The sequence below is a fragment of the Astyanax mexicanus genome, chromosome 6 (assembly GCF_023375975.1).
Source record: "Astyanax mexicanus isolate ESR-SI-001 chromosome 6, AstMex3_surface, whole genome shotgun sequence".
In the NCBI taxonomy this organism is placed as follows: Eukaryota; Metazoa; Chordata; class Actinopteri; order Characiformes; family Acestrorhamphidae; genus Astyanax; species Astyanax mexicanus.
The window spans coordinates 44,670,238-44,691,477 of record NC_064413.1 but is presented as its reverse complement, the minus strand read 5'-3'; the positions used below and the strand labels follow the sequence as shown (position 1 = coordinate 44,691,477).

The window sequence follows — 21,240 nt, the reverse complement described above, 5'->3', positions numbered from 1 at the left end:
ATACAAAATGAAATAAACAAATTCCTAATAGATATAGAATTGCCATTAAAACCATCATGTTTTATTTTTAGAAATTATACCAGAGTAAGTAACAGATAGAAACCAGATATTAATAGAAATAATTCTTCTTTTGATTGTTAAAAAAAGATTACTGTCTCTTGGCTAAAGCCACAGCCCCCCTCAACTCAATGTTTATTTAATGTGAATTTAATGGAAAACATAACTGCAAAAAACAGAAACATTTCAGACAAAATGATCCCTATTTGTTCTACATTTTCTCTGTTAATATATACTTTCTGTATGTATTCATTTTATTTATTTTTTTGTTTGTTTTGTACTCTTACATAAAGCTGCATTTTCTTTTCTTCTTCCTTTTCTTTCTTGAGAAATTGTATAAGAACTTTGGAGGGGAAGCAAAGATACAAGAACTGTTGACACATGTTCTGTACTTCTGCATGAGGAATCTTAAATGCTGCCACAATTTCAGAATAAAATGTCCCATCCATACAAAACTCACTATCAGATTTCACTATCAGAACTCCAGTAATTCATGTTGTCTTGCCATGAGCACACTGGGCAGTATTCATTCTTACACATAAGACAGCATCTCACTACTTATCCAGGTCACAATCAATCCCAAGCCACTTCATGGTCAATTTACAAACTACTATCCCTTGACTTTGGATCAAGTGAGTTTGCGAAGAGAATAGGGTGCAGTAACTAGCACTACAATTAGTGGGTACTGGTGACTTACGTCGTGAGTAGCCTTTTATAGTGCAAGCCAGACTGAAGAGCTGGATCAGCCAGCAGTGATTGGTCACCAGAGCTTTAATATATCCACAGGCAGCTATCTGAAAACAGAAATAAATCAGTCATCAACTCAACTGCTGGAAATATACAGATACAGTGTATCACCTATGGATATCGTCTATTTTCTATTATTATAGTTATTCATGTTAGGGAGGAGGGTGTGGTTTGAAGGCAATTGCAGCTGAAGGGAGTTTCGAGATTAGGCACAAGACGCGGTAGTTCAGAAGATAGCACCTTCACTCTGAACACACCCATTTTTCTTGGGAGCAAAAGTATTGGTACAGATTAATGTAAAGTAAATTACTTCTCTAACTATAAACACTCAGTCTGTAAAGGTAAAACCCAAATCTGAAAATGAGCATAGCCATTCAGCACTACATATTTTTGCATAATCATTGTTTCAGGACACACCTGGGCAACAAAACACACCTGACGGTCACATGTTCCAGTACCTTTGCTGTGTACCAGATCCAGATGTAAATACCTGGAAATAGAAGCTGAAATGTTGATCTTTTGTCTCATATTCATCTTTTAATATCAAAACCCAAATGTTTTCAGTCTACAGCAGAAATAAATAAACTGGTCTCACTGTAATTCCAGTACATTTAAAGGGACACTGTAAAAGGGGACACTGTGTCTACAATGGGACACTGTGTCTACAATGGAACTTATGTTAGAGAAAACAGATCTCTTAGCTAAAACTTCTTAAAGTCTTTTTGTTGTATCTATCGTTTTAGGGTTTGTCTTTGAGGTTGGACACAACAAAGCTTAGTAATGCACCACAACAGGAGATGTAGGAGAGGTTAAATGACTAAAAACACAACCAAATGTATTGGAACAGTGAGGCCAATCCCTTTATTTCTGCTGTTGATTGAAATCATTTTAGTTTCACATTAAAATATTAGTATGAGGCAAAAGATCAACATTTCAGATTTTATCTTCAGGTATTTACATCTGGATCTGATACACAGCTAAGATGATAGCACCACCTGTCTCCTGTCTCCTTCCAATACATAGAAGGGCACTATATATAAGTATCTACATTGGAACTCATGTTAGAGAAATAAGACCTCTCAGCTAAACCCAGTCTTCTTGTTGTATCTGTTGTTTTTTTAGGGTTTGTCTTTGAGGTTGGACACAACAAAGCTTAGTGCTGCACCACAACAGGAGATGTAGGAGGAGTTAAATTTCTAAAACAGACTATTTTTCCCAAAATACAGGGTGTGTGTATATAATTGTAAAGCAGACCATGGGTACAAGTTTATATCACCCAAACTCAGATCTGTAAACTTAGCTGTGAATTGAGATCTCAAATGCTTCCAGCTGTGAACTTGAGCACTTAAACATGGGCATTGTCCAGTCTGTTATAAGGGCAGTATCCTGTAGCACCATATTTAGCAGTTTTTGCCTCTTTATAACAATAGAATGTAACCCACAGACACACCTATTCTCAGAACGTCTATTCACTATAGGAGAATGTTGAAACTGAGTATATACAGTATAGTTGTTTGCCAGTATAGTGTTGGCAGGTGGCCAGTTGCCTTCCTGGTTGGTCATCAACAATATATATTTTTAAAGGATTTTAGGGTTTATTTTCTCATGACTGAATAATTTAAGTTTTACTGTAATCCTGATTGTCTCACATCCTGTATGAATCTGGTTCACTCACTGAAAGGATGTTCTTCATGGTGATGACGAACACATTGTACGCAATGAGGAAATCCCAGTAGTGCAGGATGCTTTTGATTGGTTTAAGCAGCAGCTCTCCTCCGAAGAGCAGGAAGTAGAAACAGGCCACCAGATAGCCCATGCAGAATATGCTGATACGTGTTGTTCCAGTGATGAAGATAATGGTGAGGACAAACCAGAACAGATAGCTGAACATGATCACCTTCAGCATATCCAGATACGACCTGAAGAAAACAGACAAAGAAGAAAAACTTGAGCACAGTTACAGTACTTATACTCACTCAGTATTTATCTGACTGACTTGTTAACATACAATTACCTACTGTAAACTTGGGCTGTGTCCCAAACTGCACACTACCACACTAAAATGTGTCTCACACAACGTACAGTACAATGTCTGACACGTCTTGACACTATTTAAAAAATAATTAATCAATTAAATTTTAAACTTATGTCTCAGTTTACAAATACAATATTAATTACTAAATATAATATTTGTAGGCATATTTTTTTGTATTTTGTTATAATGTGAAGGTTGTGTACGGTGAGAGAAAGGCTCAACTGGGCTGTGTCCCAAACGGCACACTACCACACTAAAAAAGTGTGTTACAAAATTGTACTATGTCTTGACACTATTTAAGACATAATTAATCAATACATTTTGTAAATTAATGTTTTAGTTTACTAATGCAATATTACTTACTAATTACAATATTTTTTGGCGTATTATTTAATTTTAATTTGAACATTGTGTACGGTGAGAGGCTCACATGGGCTGTGTCCCAAACTGCACACAACCACACATTAAATAGTGTGTTACAAAATGAACAGTACAATGTCTGACACGTCTTTACACTGTTTAAGAAATAATTAAGTTTTTTTTTTTAACTAATGTCTCAGTTAATTAACATTTGCAATATTTTTAAGCATTTCCTTTTTTTTCATTTTATTTAAATTTAAAGGCTTAATGCTTTAATTAACATCATCATCTGTGGCTACAGCCTGTAAATAATTAATTACTTAAAAGAACAAAGAGCATTTACCAGAAATTAGCTTAAATACATATTACATTAATAATAGAAAACATATATAAATGATAACCATTTTAAATTTAGGCAAAAACAGGGGTTCTCTTTCAGATAAAATGATATTAAACAGAGGTATTTTCTGTTGCAGAACAAAGCCCTGAATTGTATATCATCCATCATTATCATCTTAAAAGAAAAAAAAATACTAAAACAAATATAATTAGTTCCCCAATTATTAAGGATACATTATTTTATTGAGCAATCTATATATTAGTTGTTAAATCAATCAACCAATAATAATTAAAAAAATAAATTATGCAATCCTACATTCAACAATGAATTAAATCATAGGGAATGTTTTATTTCCGTTTCTTATGAAGCTATGAATCTAAAGCACAGTGTCGACTGAAACAGAAGCAGCAGATGAAACAATAACACATCTGAAAACACTAATTACATCATCATTATCTTCAATCTCGGTTGAAACAGTCTGAATGCAGCCTGAATCAGCACGTTTTTACACTGATGGATGAGCCTTCGAGCAGAACTTTGTTCTTGTGGCTCATCACCAAACATGACTAACGAGTGCGGATTTAAAAATTACAGTAAAATTACTGGAGAGGTGAGCTTTAACAGTGGATCCGTTTCCAGAGCTTACTTGGTTACAGGATATCGTTAAGATTGTCGGAGGCTGGAGAGGTCGTTATGGGTTGGACGGAGTGATTGTTTGAACATCCTGAAGTCATTTGATAGGAGGAAATAGAGAGGGAGGAAACATAGCAGTTGGTTCTTTCAGCTCTGTGAAGAAACTTCTCACACTGAATGTCTAAACAATGTGAGATATGATGAATGTGAAGCTGATGAAGCTGATTGCTCTGCTTGAAAACAGTTTAACAGTTTAAATTACAGCCTAAAGCTTTAAAGCAAAGTCCACAAGATCACAATCTCACTTACCAAAGCAAGAATGTTGTAGGCCAAGAGGAGGAGTATCAACTAAAGTCTATAGACAGTGGTTCTATGCAGTCCTTGGCAACTCTAAAATGTCCTTTTGCTTCTTTTATTAGAATCTGAGGCTCGGATTCTATGATTTTTGGTCCATTTTGGCAACCAAACAGGTGCTGGACACTGGTCACATTGGTTACAAAAGTCACATGTAAAACTTCAGTATGTAACTTATTTAGACTCTGGTGCATTACCTGCAGTGAATAAAGTCAGGGACGGGGTTATGCTGGCTGAAGGAGGCAGCGTCCAAGTCCCTGCAGATTTCCACATTATCACCAGCCAGTAAACGCACTGCAGAGTCATCTTCCTCCTCAAACACACGCCTCTGCAGTGATGCACATAGCAGCAACATAAAGTCATCTAGAGAAACAGAGGGACAAGAAAAGGGCTGAATGAAAGGGATAGGGACATAATAATGAGGTTAAATGACATTCAGAAACATCCCAATAGAGAAGGAAACATATACATATGTACAGTTATGGACAAAAATAAGAGACCACTTAAAAATGATGAGTTTCTTTGATTTTATCAAATTGAAAACCTCTGGAATATAATCAAGAGGAAGATGGATGATCACAAGCCATCAAACCAAGCTTTAGCCTGCTTAAATTTGCACCAGGAGCGGCGTAAAAGCAGTGTGTAAGACTGGTGGAGGAGAACATTCCAAGATGCATGTAAACTGTGATTGAAAACCAGGGTTATTCCACCAAATATTGATTTCTGAACTCTTTCTGCAAACTTGTTTTCTTTGCATTATTTGAGGTCTGAAAGCTCTGCATTTTTTTAGTTATTTCAGCAATTTCTCAATTTTTGCAAATAAATGCTCTAAATTACAATATTTTTTATTTGGAATTTGGGAGAAATGTTTTCTGTAGTTTATAGAATAAAGTAAATCAGCAAAATCAGAGAAACTGATTCAGAAACTGAAGTGGTCTCTTTAATTTTCCAGAGCTGTATGCTACACATTCAAATATTTTGTTGGAGCACCTTTAGCTTTGGTTACGGCACACATTTAATGTGGCATTGTTTCGATAAGCTTCTGCAATGTCAAAAGATTATATTTTTCTTAAGAAAAAAACATAAATGTTGGATGATAGATCAGAAATTCAACTTTTATTACCTGATATTTAAATATAGAAACATTAAGCATTAACTTAACAAATGTAAAAAATCATGCTTGATTCTTTAACAGGATTATTATCAGAATAGTGCAAATCAGAATAGTGCCCTTAAAAGTTTCCAAAAATGACTTTTACTATATATCATACTATCATACAAGACCAGACTATTTCCCCAGCAGCTTTAATCACATTTATGTATGGAAACATGATGAATTTGCTGAACATTCTGCAAGTGTCTCCTGTCCCTTGAAAAGTGTGAGTGTTGTGATGTCACACATTTCAAAGGTTTACATTCTTCTATATGTGTAATAATGTTTTTATTTAGAATAAATCTTGAAAAATGCAAACACTAGGCTGCTGACAAAAGGCACACTGCCTATACTGATATTGATCCTACAGTTAATAATTCTGATGCTCATAATTTTTTGAGCCCTAGGTTTCACCTGTGAAGACTGTGCGCTGTTAAAATATGATAACAATAATGATAAACCGTGATAAAAAGTTTGTATATGGGAGACAATACAGTCATTTTAAAGCACAGAAAAGAATAAACTGTAATCAGAGCTATAAGCTTTACCCTGAGCCAATACAGCAATTCAGCCTGTCCTGAATATGAAACAAACCACTGGGTTACCAAGAACCAGATACGTTACTGGTCAGCCAAGGACAATAACAGCAGCTGATGACAGAAACACTGTGAGAACAGCGTAGAAAACCACAGAAACAGTCAGTGAAATCACTAACAACCTCCACAGGACAGGAGTAAAGTATTCATAATGCACTGTTCAGAGATGACCATTACCACAAGATACAAACCACTCATCAACAGTTCAAATTAAAATAAAAAAAATCAGACTGGCATTCGCAAACATGAACCACAAACGTTCTGGAACAAAGATTTATGAACTGATGAGACCAAGATTAAGTTCCACTAAAGAGATGGAACGGCCAAAGTGGAAGAAGTTCATTTACAAAGAAATGAATTTAGTCCAATTGTGAGAAACTTTGTCATTCAGCAAGACAATCATCCACAACTTCCCACCACAAAAAAGCACATCATCAGGGGAAGAAGTGGAAAGATTAAGACTTGCCAATCACCAGGCTGATTCCCAGCTGAGCATCGCTTTAACCTACTGAAGAAGAGTCCCAAAAGAGAACCTCCCTCCAAAAGCCGTCAGCAGAGGGAAGCATGATGACATGTCTCTCCAAACCATCACTGATCATAAGTAAATTTTGCATTTCATTCGGAAATTAAGGGAGCAGAGTCTGGAGGAAGAGTGGAGAGACACACAGTCCAAACTGCTTAAGGTCTAGTGTAAAGTTACCACCAATCATTGATGGTTTGGAGAGACATGTCATCTGCTGGTGTTGATCCACTGTGTTATACTGTGTCCAAAATCAGTGCAGTTTTGTTTTCCCTAAAAATCTTACAGCACTTCATGCTTCCCTCTGCTGACAACTTTTATGGAGATGTAGATTTCATTTTCCAGCAGGACTTGGCACACTGCCCACACTGCAAAAAGTACCAAATGATCTTATACAATACTCGCATCTTTTGAGATACTGATTTTTGGGTTTTCATTGGCTGTAAGCCATAATCATCAAACACTTAAAATAGATCACTCTGTGTGTAATACATCTATATATAACATCTGAGTTTCACTTTTTGAATTGAATTACTAAAATAAAGTAACTTGTCAATGATATTCTAATTTTTGTGAGATGCACCTGTATTTTTAAGATGTGTTATCTGTAAGATATGCCAGTACTCACAGAGAAGAAATAGAGAGTTGGGCTTGGTACGGAAGTCGGGCAGGTAGAGCCACTTTACCACATTGGAGTCCATACTGGATGAAGGATTTCTCCAAGGGTAGTCTAAATCAAGGCATAAAGGAAAGATGCATTACGATATTAAGATAAGGTAATGTAAGTACAACAATAAAAAAATATATATATTTTTAATCTTATTTAGCACCTCATGCTTGTGTGAATATAAGTAGCTACACCTTTTACAATAAATACTGAAATACTGAACAAAATAATTCCTCTGCATGAACCCTTTCTCTTTTGGTTAGGAATATAGACGTGGTCGATAAATAGCCATGTAGAAGCAATTTATTATCATTATATGACATGGGGTACCCTTCTATTTCCAAAGTCAAGTTGGTACATACAGCTCTGGAAACAAATAAGAGACCACTCAAAAATGATAGGTTTCTTTGATTTTACTAAATTAAAAACCTCTGGAATATAATCAAGAGGAAGATGGATGATCACAAGCCATCAAACCAAGCTGAACTGCTTGAATTGTTGCAATCCAAAAAAGCAGTGTGTAAGACTGGTGGAGGAGAACTTGTTTTTTTTTTTGCATTGTTTGTTCTCTGAAGCTCTGAATCTTTTTTGTTATTTTATTTCAGCCATTTCTCTGCAAATAAATGCTCTAAATGACAATACTTCTATTTGGAATTTGGGAGAAATGTTGTCTGTAGTTTATACAATAAAACAACAAAGTTCATTTTACTCAAACATCAGAAAAATCTGAGAAACTGGTTCAGAAACTGAAGTGGTCTCTTATTTTTTTCCAGAGTTGTATTTATCATTCCTCAATCTATGTACAGTGTTGCATTGTGCATCAGGAGAACGTCATAAAAAGCTTCACACCCACACTCTAACCTGAGCAAGCTGCTGGTGGGATGCCGATGCATATCAGGTACTGGAAGGTAAGCATGCAGGCCAGGAAGCAGCAGTATTTCGGCCAGACCAGAGCGATGGCCTTCCTCCTGCGCTGGTACAGCACTGCGATCAGCCCAAACGCATGGAACATGGCACAAAAGTCCATCCGCTGACCAATCACGTTCACCGCTAGGAGGAAGCAGGTCTACAACAAAAAGGTTCAGTTTTGTTTTTTTTATTGGATGTAAGCCATAATCATCAACAATAAAAGCTTAAATAAACACTTATAGATCACTCTGTGTGTAATACATATATATATATATATATATATATATATATATATATAATATATAAGTTCCACATTTTCAACTGAATAACTGTAATAAAGTTTGTAATAAACTTTTCAATGATATTCACATTTTTTTTAGATGCAATTCTGTATGTGCTCGACCATGTTCTCAATACACATTTACTGTAACTATTCTGTGTCTGGTCTGTGTGATCTTTGATATACTACTACTACTGTGCAAAGCACATTGTTCTAAACCATTTTACTCCAGCAATAAGAGTTACTGCCTGAAACAGCACATTATTATTTGAACATATGTGACATACTTGTAATAATCATAAATACCCATAAATATATATATATATATAATCATAAGTCCACCATCACTCCTCATTTAACATCATTAAGCTCTGATTTAACAAACCAGGTGTTGATATAGTGATAACTATAAAATTATTACTAGACTCAATACTAGGATAGCTTTAGAGTTGCTTGAAGATGAATACAGTGATTTAAAATCACTAATTTTGTATTTATTATAATATACATGATTTACTGAACAAAATTGATCCTGCCCAGATAAGAAGATTTAAAACATTTTTCGCAGGTGCCTAAAACATTTGCACGTTACTTTATGTTGCTGCATCTTTTTGATCCGCTATAAAGACATAAATCGGGGTCATAACACAGTGATGACTGCAGAAGTAATGGTGTGTTAATGGAGTGATTATAACCTCTAGGCCAAACTTGTAGAAGAAGTAGTTGATGAAGTATTTGGCGCAGTTGACGATGCCGTCGTCGAGGTGCTGTCGGGTGATGTTGTGGAAGATTGTTCTGCTGACAGGAGCAGTCAGGTTGTTCCTCATGCGGTAGAAATCCTGATGGCGGTAGACGGTCACCTCAAACGCCAGCAGAGCCAGCATCAGTAAATTATTCTAGAGGGAGACAGATGAGAATAGATGAAGATACTGTGTAGTGTGTGTGTGAATGTATTGTTGAGGGTAAGTGTGAGGCAGGTCTCACCCTTAGGTTCTCCAGTAAAGGAGAGAACTTCTTAAGACCGACCCAGTTGGCGGGGTCCACCGGGCTGCTGTAGAGGGTGGAGTTGTTCATGTCTATCCTCTGAAGCTCTGTATAGTTATGAGGCTGAGGATTGAGGATTGGGAGAAAGAGTATGATGATGAATAAAGCAGAGGAAAGATTGATGTATGTGTGAAATAGGAAGTGAGCGTTTTCCTTTTCGTACCATAGAGCAGATCTTGGAGTAGGTTTCAGGCTGGATGGAGGTGAGCTGGTAGAGCATCTTGCAGACGATGATGACGCAGGTCCAGACCGTGCAGACGCTGGAGGCCAGCGGGCGAAACTGGCTGAAGGGCAGAGCGAAGGCCCAGCTCACCAGAAATACATAGTTGAAGAGAGACACCTGCAAAAACGTTTTAATTAACTTTTTTTATTCACTTAATAAAACACTATAAACAGAAAAATACTGTGACACCTGCTCAGTCACTGAAAATAAAGATATTAAAAAAGAACTGAGCTTTCTATTAGATACTGAAGCACTGTTTTGATTGGAGGATTTGACTGCACTGAACAACAAGTGTGTTAGTGAGGTCAGGATGTTGGAAGATTACCACTTCATTTTATCCCCAATCCCCCATCTAATCCCAAAAGTATTGGACGGAGCACCATCATTCCATAGAACACAGTTCCATTGCTTCACAGCTCACTGCCAAGAGAGTTCTATTCTATTGGCAATAATTCTCCACAAGGACTAGACAAGCAATGTGTGTGCATTTGCACATTATTATGTACAATTATTTGTACATATAGTATAAACTGTTATGTAAAAAAATAAGAGACCACTTAAAAATTATGAATTTTGAAAACCTCTGGAATATAATCAAGAGGAAGATGGATGACCACAGACCATCAAACCAAGCTGAACTGCTTGAATATTTGCACCAGGAGTGGCATAAACGTATCCAAAAGCAGCGTGTAAGACTGGTGGAGGAAAACATGTGAAGAAAAAACAGGGTTATTCCACCAAATATTGATTTCTGAACCCTAAAACTTAATGAATATAAACTTGCTTCCATTGCATTATTTGGGGTCTGAAAGCTTATGTATCATTTTTTGCATTTAGATGCTCTAAATTACAATATTTGTATTTGGAATGTGGGATAAATGCTGTCTGTAGTTTATAGAATAAAAGAACAATGTTCATTTTTCTTAAACATAATATAAGTAGCAAAATCAGAGAAACTGATTTAGAAGCTAAAATGGTCTCTTAATTTATTCCAGAGCTGGACATGGTTGCTAAAGTGTTGCTAGATGGGTGCAACCTCAATAAACCTGTTCTTAAGGTATTTCAAGGAGGCTGCTTTGGCATATGGGGTGGTTACTAGATTGATATCTAAGGTTTTCCAAATGTTCATCAGTTTAAACATAATCTTTAAAAACACAAAATGCAATATAATTTAGTATAGGGTTATATAAAACTGTAGTTTATATAGACAATAAGTATCACTAGGCTGACTGGGAGTTGGTTTTATTGTTTTCGAGCAAATAGAGATATGAGGAAGATTATGAGGAAGTTATGGGATTAGACTCATGACCCATAACTGCAGGGGTTGCTGGGATTCCATCCAAAAATACAGCTTGAGAATAGTCTAGACCCCTAGTCTTTCTTTGGCCAGACGAACCCCAGTGAGCTCACCTCTTTGACAGAGACCCAGATGATATAGGAGGAGACGATCTTTATGACGTGGAGCTCCAGGAGCCACCAGATGAAGAGCTGCAGCTGATGGATACACTGGAGGAACTTCAGAAACAGCACAGTCAAGCGGTCCACCACCAGGTGCCACTTATTCTTCAAATCTGCACAAAGACAAGACAGAGGGTCAGGATACATGCAGGAACGAGAAAGGAACAATGTGTTTAAATCTACTGTGTGCTGTAAAATCTACGTAATTAACCTTACTTAAAAAAAAGCCTTCAAAGTGACTGCCATAAAAAAAAATGTTCATTAGACTTTAGATGTACCTCTGATTTAGTATACTGTTACATTCTCATCCTGTTCTGTTCCTCTCCTGTCTGCCTCCTTTTGGTTTATTTATCTTTCCTAAGCACATGGCCCTCTCTGTGTCCTCTTTGTCTCTGCCTATGTATTCAGTGCTTCCAACTGTGTTCATTTGTAGCTCCGCCCCCTCATTACCTGTCCCCAGGTGTTTCTTGTTTGCTGTCCCCTTCCGTGTATACAGTATATAGCCATTTATTTTCAGTGTTAGTTTGTCGGTTCTTGTACATTTTGCATCTGTTAAGTTGTAGATTTTTCTTTGTTTAATAGTCTTTGTGTATTCTGTAATTCTCAGTTTAGTACATGTATAAACTCGCATTTGCTTCTGGATTTACAGTTTCCTATATCATTCCTATATCAAACAACAAACTAATTTCAAGTAAATGTTATGTGTAAGACATAACTTATATAATACTGTAATTTGGGTCTGGCAATCTTTTAGACGTTTAATAACTGAAGTTTTAACAGATATAAAACAGGCATAATTCTGCATAAGTGTATTAGGGGTTACTGTAGGATTTAGCCAGGGTACACCCACTCTCAGCAGCAGAGAAAGAGTTAACTTGTTCTTACAGCCTACAACACTGATACCAGATAGTCAACCATTACCTAAGATTAACATGTAGACCTAAGATAAGGAAGCCTTGGGGAAATGACTACACATTGACGGTTGGTGTTAATGACAGGAGGACACATGCTGTATGCAAACATATGGTGTCAGGAGCCAATGGAAAAGTGTGATTTTATCCCATACATAAGACATTACAGAGTTAAAATGAAACAAAGCCATTCAGAATATGAGAATTCATGCAATGGTCTCAGTCTGGATGCTGTTACTGAGCATGCTCATATCACAGTATTTATTACTACCGGTACAAGATGTTATCTGAGTTTAGAACAATAAGTAAAGTCATTTGTTTTCACCCTGCAAGTAACTGGAACACAAAAACAAAAATTCACTCATTTATATAAATCATGACAGCTATTGCATTTTACAGTTTTACAGATATACTAGCAGATAATCAAGTGAGAGACACAGAAAAATGATGTACTGATGGGAGTGTGCGAAGGAAAGAGAGAATTAACAACCAACCAATGATGACTGACATATAATCTAGCTTTGAACCTCCATAGGCCTCTGTCTCCTGAGAACAATCCATCTTTCACTTTGTTTAAGCATTATCACCCATTCATCATCACCCTCTTTCATTACCCCTCTGCAGATATGATCAGAAACATGAATCTGCTCCAGTTATGTTAAAGAAACATTACGCTTTTTTTTTTCTCTATAAGTCAGCTGCTGACAGTGAACACACAGAATACATGGCAATGGGCAAAAGACTATTCATCAAAAATAACTACGCACAGTCATGATACTATAGCTGTAGAATAGCAGCTGCTAAAGAGCAAAACATTTAGTCTGGTTTCCTGACAACAAAGAGAAAAATCACTGTTTCTGAAAATATCACGCAACATCCTCAGACACACATGAATCAACGTGACACCTTCTGACACTATTATGTCACGACGTGATTAATGAAGCTATTCAGCAAGGATATGAAGTGTAAGCACCAGAGTAACTCAAGTCTGAAGCAGCCAAACCATTTAAAAACAGCTCTTTTAAAAACAGCTGCTTAGTGTTCAGAGTTTAGCGCTACTACCGCTGTTACACTGGAAACAAGACAAACTCACTTCACATAATCTCACCAAGCACATAATGTTAGGATATGTTTCTCTAAAGTGTGTGTGTTTAGAAGAACAGGATATTTCCATTTACAGGATGCTAACTGTGCATGGCTACCCCTGTAACAAATAGTATATTAGTAGTTGTTGTAGTAGAGCTAGCTGTAGTAGTAAAACAGTAGTACTAGTTGTACATTACATTACATTACATTACATTTGGCAGACGCTTTTGTCCAAAGCGACTTACAATAGACAAGTGCAAAAGTAATAGAAGTTAAAGGTAAAAACATCTTTAGACAGGGCCTAAAGGAGGTCAAAGGGAAATAATGGGATAGAGAAGAGAAGGAGGGGAAGAAGGACATGAGGTTAGAAGTAGTTAGTTAGTAAGTTAGTGTGTTAGAGGTGTTAGGAGAGTAAATGCTCTTTGAAGAGCTCTGTCTTCAGGAGTTTATTAAAGATAGTGAGAGATTCTCCTGATCTGGTAGTAGAAGGTAGTTAGTTAGAGGTGTTAGGAAAGTAAGTGCTCTTTGAAGAGCTCTGTCTTCAGGAGTTTCTTAAAGATAATGAGAGATTCTCCTGATCTGGTAGTGGAAGGTAGTTTGTTCCACCATTGGGGAACTCTGTATGAGAACAGTCTGGATTGCTTTGTGTGAATGTTTGGCAATGCGAGAAGTAGTTGTAGAAGTAGTAGTAATAGTAATAGTAAGTACGTGCAATGTCACATAAGGCAATTAAATGAAACATATCATGTTGCAATGTTTTGATTCCTGACACAAAAAAGTAGATGCACAGCACTGTCTCTGTGTCTGTGCAAGTGACAGCCTGCTGCTGCCTGCACAAGAAGCATGAGGGGGGGTGTGCAGGAGTAAACATGAGGTAACTGCATGGTCTCCATCCACATGGTTGGGCACGTGCTTGTAAACACACGTGTAGAAAGCTGTGCACCTCAGTCCAGCACAGTTTTTCGCAGATATTTTTAGTTACAGCTGAATTCATGCTTTTAATCCCAGAAAAACGCTCCTATTTACATTTTAAAAATCCATTTAAAAGCCTGATTAAAGGGCCAATTACTGTTGTACTGCTCTGGCTTTAGTGATAATGAGGGTTTAGAATGACTCCTAACATTTGTATAATTGTAATGATTAACGATGCAGAACATAAAATATATTGGACTAAAAGTATTAAACTCATTGAAAATATATAATGAAGTAAAAGTGGAAATAAGATAACAAAATAATACTCCAGTAGATACAGATACAGTATTTTAGTATTTAGGTACACAAGTAGTTTTACTTCATTACTATACATCAGTGGTAGTAACAGTAGTAACAGTAGTAACAGTAGTAGCAACAGTAGTATTAACAGTAGCAGTTGTAGTAATAGTAGTAACAGTACACAGTAAAGTTAATTTAACCCCATCATTGTTGATTTAACACTAGGGAATTTATTGTTTAGCAGTAGTAGTAGCAGTATTAGTAATAGTAAAAGTATTTATAAAAGTAGAACTTGTAATTGTAGCAGTATTAGTAATAATAGTAGCAATATTAGTAGTAGAAGTAGTAAATGTGGCCAAATTCAACCTAATAATCACTACAGTGCCAACATAACAGTAACACTAGTTAGGTTTCCAGATTATATTTCAGAATCTCTTACAATCATTAAAACTGTAAGAACCAATAGATGTTTAAACTGTTATAATTTCAGTACTATACAAAACCCCGTCTGCTCAGACCACTATTTAATTAAAAAAGAAATTAAGGATTGGTACAGATATCTTAGCCTGGTACGCATGTAATAATTCAGAACTAAGTGTAGACAGTAAGATGAAAGAAGAGTGTTGGGCAATGTGTTTAGTGTCTTCCTCTGACCTGTCTGTAAAGTGTATTTACTCATCAAACATGTCTAGACACTTTTAGATCTGTCTGTTTACTCCTATGGCTCTGTCCTGTCCTTTCAGGCCAATAAATGTCTCTGTTTACAATAGGTCACACCTATAAATATTAAATTTAATTTAATTTAATTTCAACATTGCCCATTTAATTTAATTAAAAATTGCATTGCAGTACAAGTGAACCCATTACACTTTTTATGGTCCGCTGTAGATACTTTGTAGATGATGAGTTTTCCTTCAGTGCAATATTTAATTATTTCATCTGAACTCTAAATAAAATGTAATCTATTTTATTAAACTCAATCTAAATCTAAAGCAAATCTCATTCGTAAATTTAATGCAAAACCTAATCCTTAACTTAAGGACAATTTACAAGCATAGGTGATTTTGCTTGGGTCTGAATCAGATTTGTGAACTTGGAGTGTTTTCTCTTTGGTTTGGTTTGTTTTCACACAGTAAAAAATGTAGTGCAGGGATGTTTATGAGTCAGTTTAGTCAGTTTATTCCTCTTTTATACCTCAAATCTTCAAAATATGCTAAAAAATTAACATAACTGATGATGGACTGTTAGTCAAGGGTCCACATGAAGCATCTAATTCAGAAGTAATGTCTGATGACTTCAAATCAAGAGTAAACACTTACCGTCTTTGCAGACGGGTTCTGGAGCTGGTGCTGGTGCTATGTGGCAGGTGAACGTTGCTGTCTTGCAGTAAACATCATTAACTTCTTCAACTTCTTCTGCCTTCTTCTTCACATCTTCCTCATCCTCATCCAGCTCCACCCTGTCACCCATTTCCTCCTCTTTAACAGAGGCATTAAACTCTGGTTTTATCATGGAGATGTCTGCCAGACTGCCATCGAGATGTACAAGCCTGAAAAAAGATAACAGACATCAGTGTGCTTCTTACCATTCTGTAGATTTCCTGTATTCATGCTTTAATAATTATAAATGAGCCTGTGATTGGATGAGCAGGTAGATGGAGAGCTAGCTCACCTGGAGATGGTACTTTTCTGCTTGTCTGCCACTGATTTGATGTCAGTGAGCTGCAGGAAACGATCGTGGAAGTAGTGCAGGTGTAGAATACACACCAGCAGGAAGGAGGTGGGTATAAAGATCCGTGTGAACAGAGCAGCGACAGAGAATTGCTCCAGCCCTAGATCTTCCAACCTACACACAAATGCATGTATTAAGTTGATATACAGAAAATTAAAAGCTGCTTTAATTTGCACCTATTGCTGACATAAATTTGCAAAGGTTATAGAATAATAAAACTGCTAATAGAATAGAACTCAAACATAATCTAATTGACAACATGTCTAATGACAGACATGGGCTACAAAAGGGGTATAATTTCCCCCTTAAAGCTCCACTAGGTAGGATTGAGATTTTGCGCTCATGGGCTCCCCCTACAGTTGTAGAGTGTAATAAATGTTTCAGGTGGATTAGTTTCTCTTTCTCGTTTTCTGGCTTTCACAGACATATTTGGTCTCTTTCCAGCTTCTGCCAGAGTGTCTGTATGTTAGTTTGTAAAGAATGAACCAATAGTCCTTGTAGAACTGTTAGAACTAAAGGTCGGAAAGCAGGTCGCAATTCTCGCGAGCGTTGGTCGCGGCCGCCTCAAAAAACTTGCAGTCTGGTTTAAGCTCAGAGGAGCTCCGGCACAGACACGAGAGCACCGCTATTCCTCCTATTACACCTCAATGCAGTGCTGCAGTCAGTTTCGAGCTGTAATTTTACTTCTTTAAAATGATCAAAAATCAAGGAAATCCTACCTAGTGCTGCTTTAAATAAAATTGTCTTAAATAATATTGTCCATCCAGTACTTTGGGGAAAAAGAAAAGAAATGGAAATGAGGCTGGGTGGTGATTTTGTAAACTGGTAATATAATATATATATATATAAAATACAATCCTTATTACATTATTATTACTATTATAATATGATTCATAATATGAACTCTATTAATCAGACATTTTCACTTTTGGAGGAAATTGATGCACAACAATGTTTATTTTATTATATTTAGACGCATAATACTTCATTTATGAAGACACTTAAAAAACTCACAACAGTAAAGTGGTACATATGTGGCTGATGTATTATATGTCTGAAATAATTATTGTAACACTTAAATACTGTTACACATTTACACAAACACACACACACACACACACACACACAGATACACACACCCACACAATATGTGTATACTCACTTTTCTTTGCTCAGGCCCGTCATATTGGACCAGACATGGATGGATGATTCAAACTGGAAGGTGTAGATGAGTATGAGCACCAGCATGGTGTAAACCACAATGGACATCCAGAAGTATTTCAGCATCCATCTCCACCTCTCATAGTGCACCTGCAGAACACCAGGTATATTAGTGATTAGATCAGATATGTATATTTCTTAGAAGAATATGTTTCATAATAAGCTACCTACTGTCCAGAGAAAGATTTCTTTTAGAATTTAGAGCATTGAAGATCTGACTATTCAACAACAAAAATACAGTTCCACTGCTTCGGAGCTTAATGCTCCGGCCTTTATACTTCAAGAGCTCACACCTGGCATTCAGCATGGTGCCAATAGGTTTTCTACAGGGACAAGACAAGCTGTGTAGTAGACAAATAGGTGCAACTTAAAGTAGCTAAGGTCACAAGTAGGGGTGTCCAAAAACATTTGGACATACTGTCTTACGGTGGTATGAAAATTCCATTGTAAATCATTGGTTGTTGAATCAGCAATTTCAGATGCAATTTTAAATGTATGATATAGCAGATGAACACAGTGATATTTGAGAAGTGAAATGAAGTTTATAGGATTTACAGAACGTGTGAAATAATTATTTAAACAAAATTAGACAGGTGCATAAATGTAGGCACCCCAACAGAAAAAATACATCAATATTTAGTAGATCCTCTTTTTGCAGAAATAACAGCCTCTAATTGCTTCCTATAGCTTCCAAAAAGAGTCTGGCTTCTGGTTGAAGGTATTTTGGATCATTCTTCTTTATAAAACATCTCCAGTTCAGTCAGGTTTGATGGTTTCTGATCATGAACAGCCAGCTTTAAATCAAACCACAGGTTTTCAATAATATTCAGGTCTGAAGTCTGTGACGATTATTCCAGAATGTTGTACTTGTTCCTCTGCATGAATGCTTTAGTAGAATGTGAGCAGTGTTTAGTGTTTAGGGTCGTTGTCTTGTTGAAGGATCCAGCCCCGGTGCAACTTTAACTTTATCACTGATTCTTCAACGTTGTTCTTAAGAATCTGCTGATATTGACTAAAATCCATGCGACCCTTGTTCCTTTATTGGAACAAGAAGTGAATTCTTTCACAAGTAAATAAAACATTAGTTGTGTAATTACACAGCATAAATCAAAACATAAAAATCGACGTGCTGTAACAATCACGCTCATTTGTATAAAAATCAGGTAACACTTCCTATGAATGTCATCTCTATTAGACTCTATAACCACATTCATAACATATTATAATGCATTCATAAGGCATTATAAACATGGCTATAAATATTTATAAAAATGCATAACCCATTATAGCCACATTTATTAAGTATTATGACTTGTGATCATAAGACATTATAAGCTATGCTTATAATATATATGTTAAAATAGTATATATCCATCATTAATGATTTAGTCCCACAATGAAAGTCTGGCACTTTACTTAGAGCGCACAAAGACCTGTTATAATGCATTATAAGACAAGAATAATTCATGAGTGGGTAAACATATACTTATAGTTTTTTTATTTATATTCATATTATTTAGGGTGTGTTTATAAGTTGGAAGCTTTTATAGTCATAATACAGTCTGCAAGCTGGGACTGAGTTTCTTGGTATTGAAGTATAACATGTTATAAACACAGCTATTAATGCATTATGATCACAATTCATGATGCATAATAAAGATGGCTTTAATGAATTATACATTTTTATAAATATTTATAGCCATGTTTATAATGCCTTATGAATGCATTATAATGTGTTATGAGTATGTTCATAGCGTCTTAGAGATGACATTCATAGAAAGTGTTACCAAAAGAGATTAATTTTTAGTATTGGGATTCATATTAGTTGGTTGGTTATCTGGATTGCTCCTCACACACCTGATAAAGAGCTACACAGAAGAGGAACATCATCATGTAGATGATCTTGTACATGACGATGCGTCCCTCGAAGCTGACGAAGAAGAACATTCCTCCACAGATGTAGATCCAGTACTTATTCAGCATGGCCATCACTGTACTGCCCAACACGTCCATCATCTCCCTCTGTTCTCCAGGCTCCTCCTCCATTTCCTTCTCTGCAACACATACACCAATCACATGGAAATGTAAACATAAGATATAGACCACAACATCTAAATCAGATCTAGAATTATCTGAGTAACAGTAAATTGAAGTCAGTGGGAGTAAATTGAACTGTGTTTGACTGTCACACAATTTTAACACAACATTGGACGTAAAGCAGGCTGAATAAAGAAATGTAAAACATGCGTTTGGCCCTCAGTAAACTGCCGTGACTCATAAGCGTGTTTTGAAAGAGTGGAAAAAGCCTCACCCGGAGAGCAGTCCTCCACCCTGATATCAGATAGCTGTGTTTCATCTCTCTGTCTCTCCCTCCTCTCAGTCAGAGCTTGTCTTAGCAAGAGCCAGAAACTCAGAAGACACAGTATCTACACACACACATAGACAGACATACAGACATTTACATATGAAACTTAATTTTCTTGTAAACTGGTATTTTTTTGCTAATAAAATCAGTAAGATTGAAAAATATTATTTACTAAGCCAGGTTATATACTGATGTATTTTTGTATGTATTTGTCTATTAAATGGCTGTGTATCTGGTTGTGAGCATGTTATATTGTGCTGTACCGTAAGAATGAGTATGTCATTAATAAATAAATAAATATATTTTACATTTATGCTAGTAAAATGCTAGTAAAAATAAACAAAGAATAAAATGTAAGATGTGATTAGGACTGTCACAATATGTATTTAGATGATATATTGCTTTGGAAATACTTGCAATAAACAATATTATTGTCATTTTAAGGCAATACGTTTTTGCCACTTAAAAAATATTAATAAAATAATTCAACATTTTAAACAGCATTGGATTTTTTTATAAGCACTGTTACTAAATAATTGGTCATGACACGACTGGCTAAAATATTGTTAATTCTTATGTAAACAAATATTTAAAAAACAAAAAAAGTGCAAAAAGAGGAACATTATTGAGTTTAAGTCCATATATTGCATGATAAACCAATAACGCAATTATCATGAAAGGTCTAGATGTGTAAAATGCTGCGTTTAATGTTTCACGTATTTGCCAACAATTAAAGAGTGCAATGCTAAATAATACACTGTACACAATAAATACAATGCACATTATGCATGTTAATCTATGAATTAATTCAATGTTTTCACACATTATCCTTGTATGTCAAAAAAAAACCTTTCAATCATATAATTTTGTAGCATTTCCATTGGTCAATATATAATGAGCTTCATTGTGAAAAAGGAAAAATGCATAAAATAAAGAGTCCACATACTGGAACCACAGTCCACTTATAGCTCCAATACTGTGCCATACCTTAGAGCCCAGCTCCCTGAAGGGCACCTCCTTCTTTAGAAACAGGCCTGGTACTGGAGTAAGAGTCTCGAAGCTCCAGATGTACTGCAGCACAATCAGCAAATTCCCATAAAACACCATGAAGGGAGAGGTGAGCATGGCGTACTTCCTCCTGTCCCGCACCATCCACAGTGTACACGACCAGATGAGGAAGACAAAGGTCAGCCAGCTTACATATGTGATGCTCCAGGCCTGGGAGGAAGAACAGCATGAAATGAGCTGAATTCAATCACATGTGTTGTGAAACATTTGTTAAGGTAATCTAGAGTACAGCTTAACCTCTTAAAGCTGAAGTATGTGTTTTGTAGGAAT

The 21,240-nt window shown here is 36.1% G+C and overlaps 1 protein-coding gene across 4 annotated transcripts in view; it reads right to left on the bottom strand.

Moving 5' to 3' along the window:
- LOC103047759 (piezo-type mechanosensitive ion channel component 2) overlaps positions 1–21,240 on the bottom strand; it is a 198,019-nt gene that overhangs the window by 35,496 nt on the left and 141,283 nt on the right. For all 4 annotated transcript variants that reach the window (XM_022673427.2, XM_022673428.2, XM_022673425.2 and 1 more), the window contains exons 12-26: positions 20,890–21,120; positions 19,849–19,963; positions 19,395–19,591; positions 17,479–17,627; positions 16,257–16,430; positions 15,905–16,134; positions 11,329–11,489; positions 9,859–10,035; positions 9,636–9,758; positions 9,347–9,547; positions 8,324–8,528; positions 7,424–7,525; positions 4,724–4,889; positions 2,480–2,723; positions 755–851 (exon numbers count right to left, since the gene is read on the bottom strand). In XM_022673427.2, coding sequence (XP_022529148.2) covers positions 755–851; positions 2,480–2,723; positions 4,724–4,889; positions 7,424–7,525; positions 8,324–8,528; positions 9,347–9,547; positions 9,636–9,758; positions 9,859–10,035; positions 11,329–11,489; positions 15,905–16,134; positions 16,257–16,430; positions 17,479–17,627; positions 19,395–19,591; positions 19,849–19,963; positions 20,890–21,120 — 2,572 coding nt within the window. The remainder of the gene's footprint in view (positions 1–754; positions 852–2,479; positions 2,724–4,723; positions 4,890–7,423; positions 7,526–8,323; positions 8,529–9,346; positions 9,548–9,635; positions 9,759–9,858; positions 10,036–11,328; positions 11,490–15,904; positions 16,135–16,256; positions 16,431–17,478; positions 17,628–19,394; positions 19,592–19,848; positions 19,964–20,889; positions 21,121–21,240) is intronic.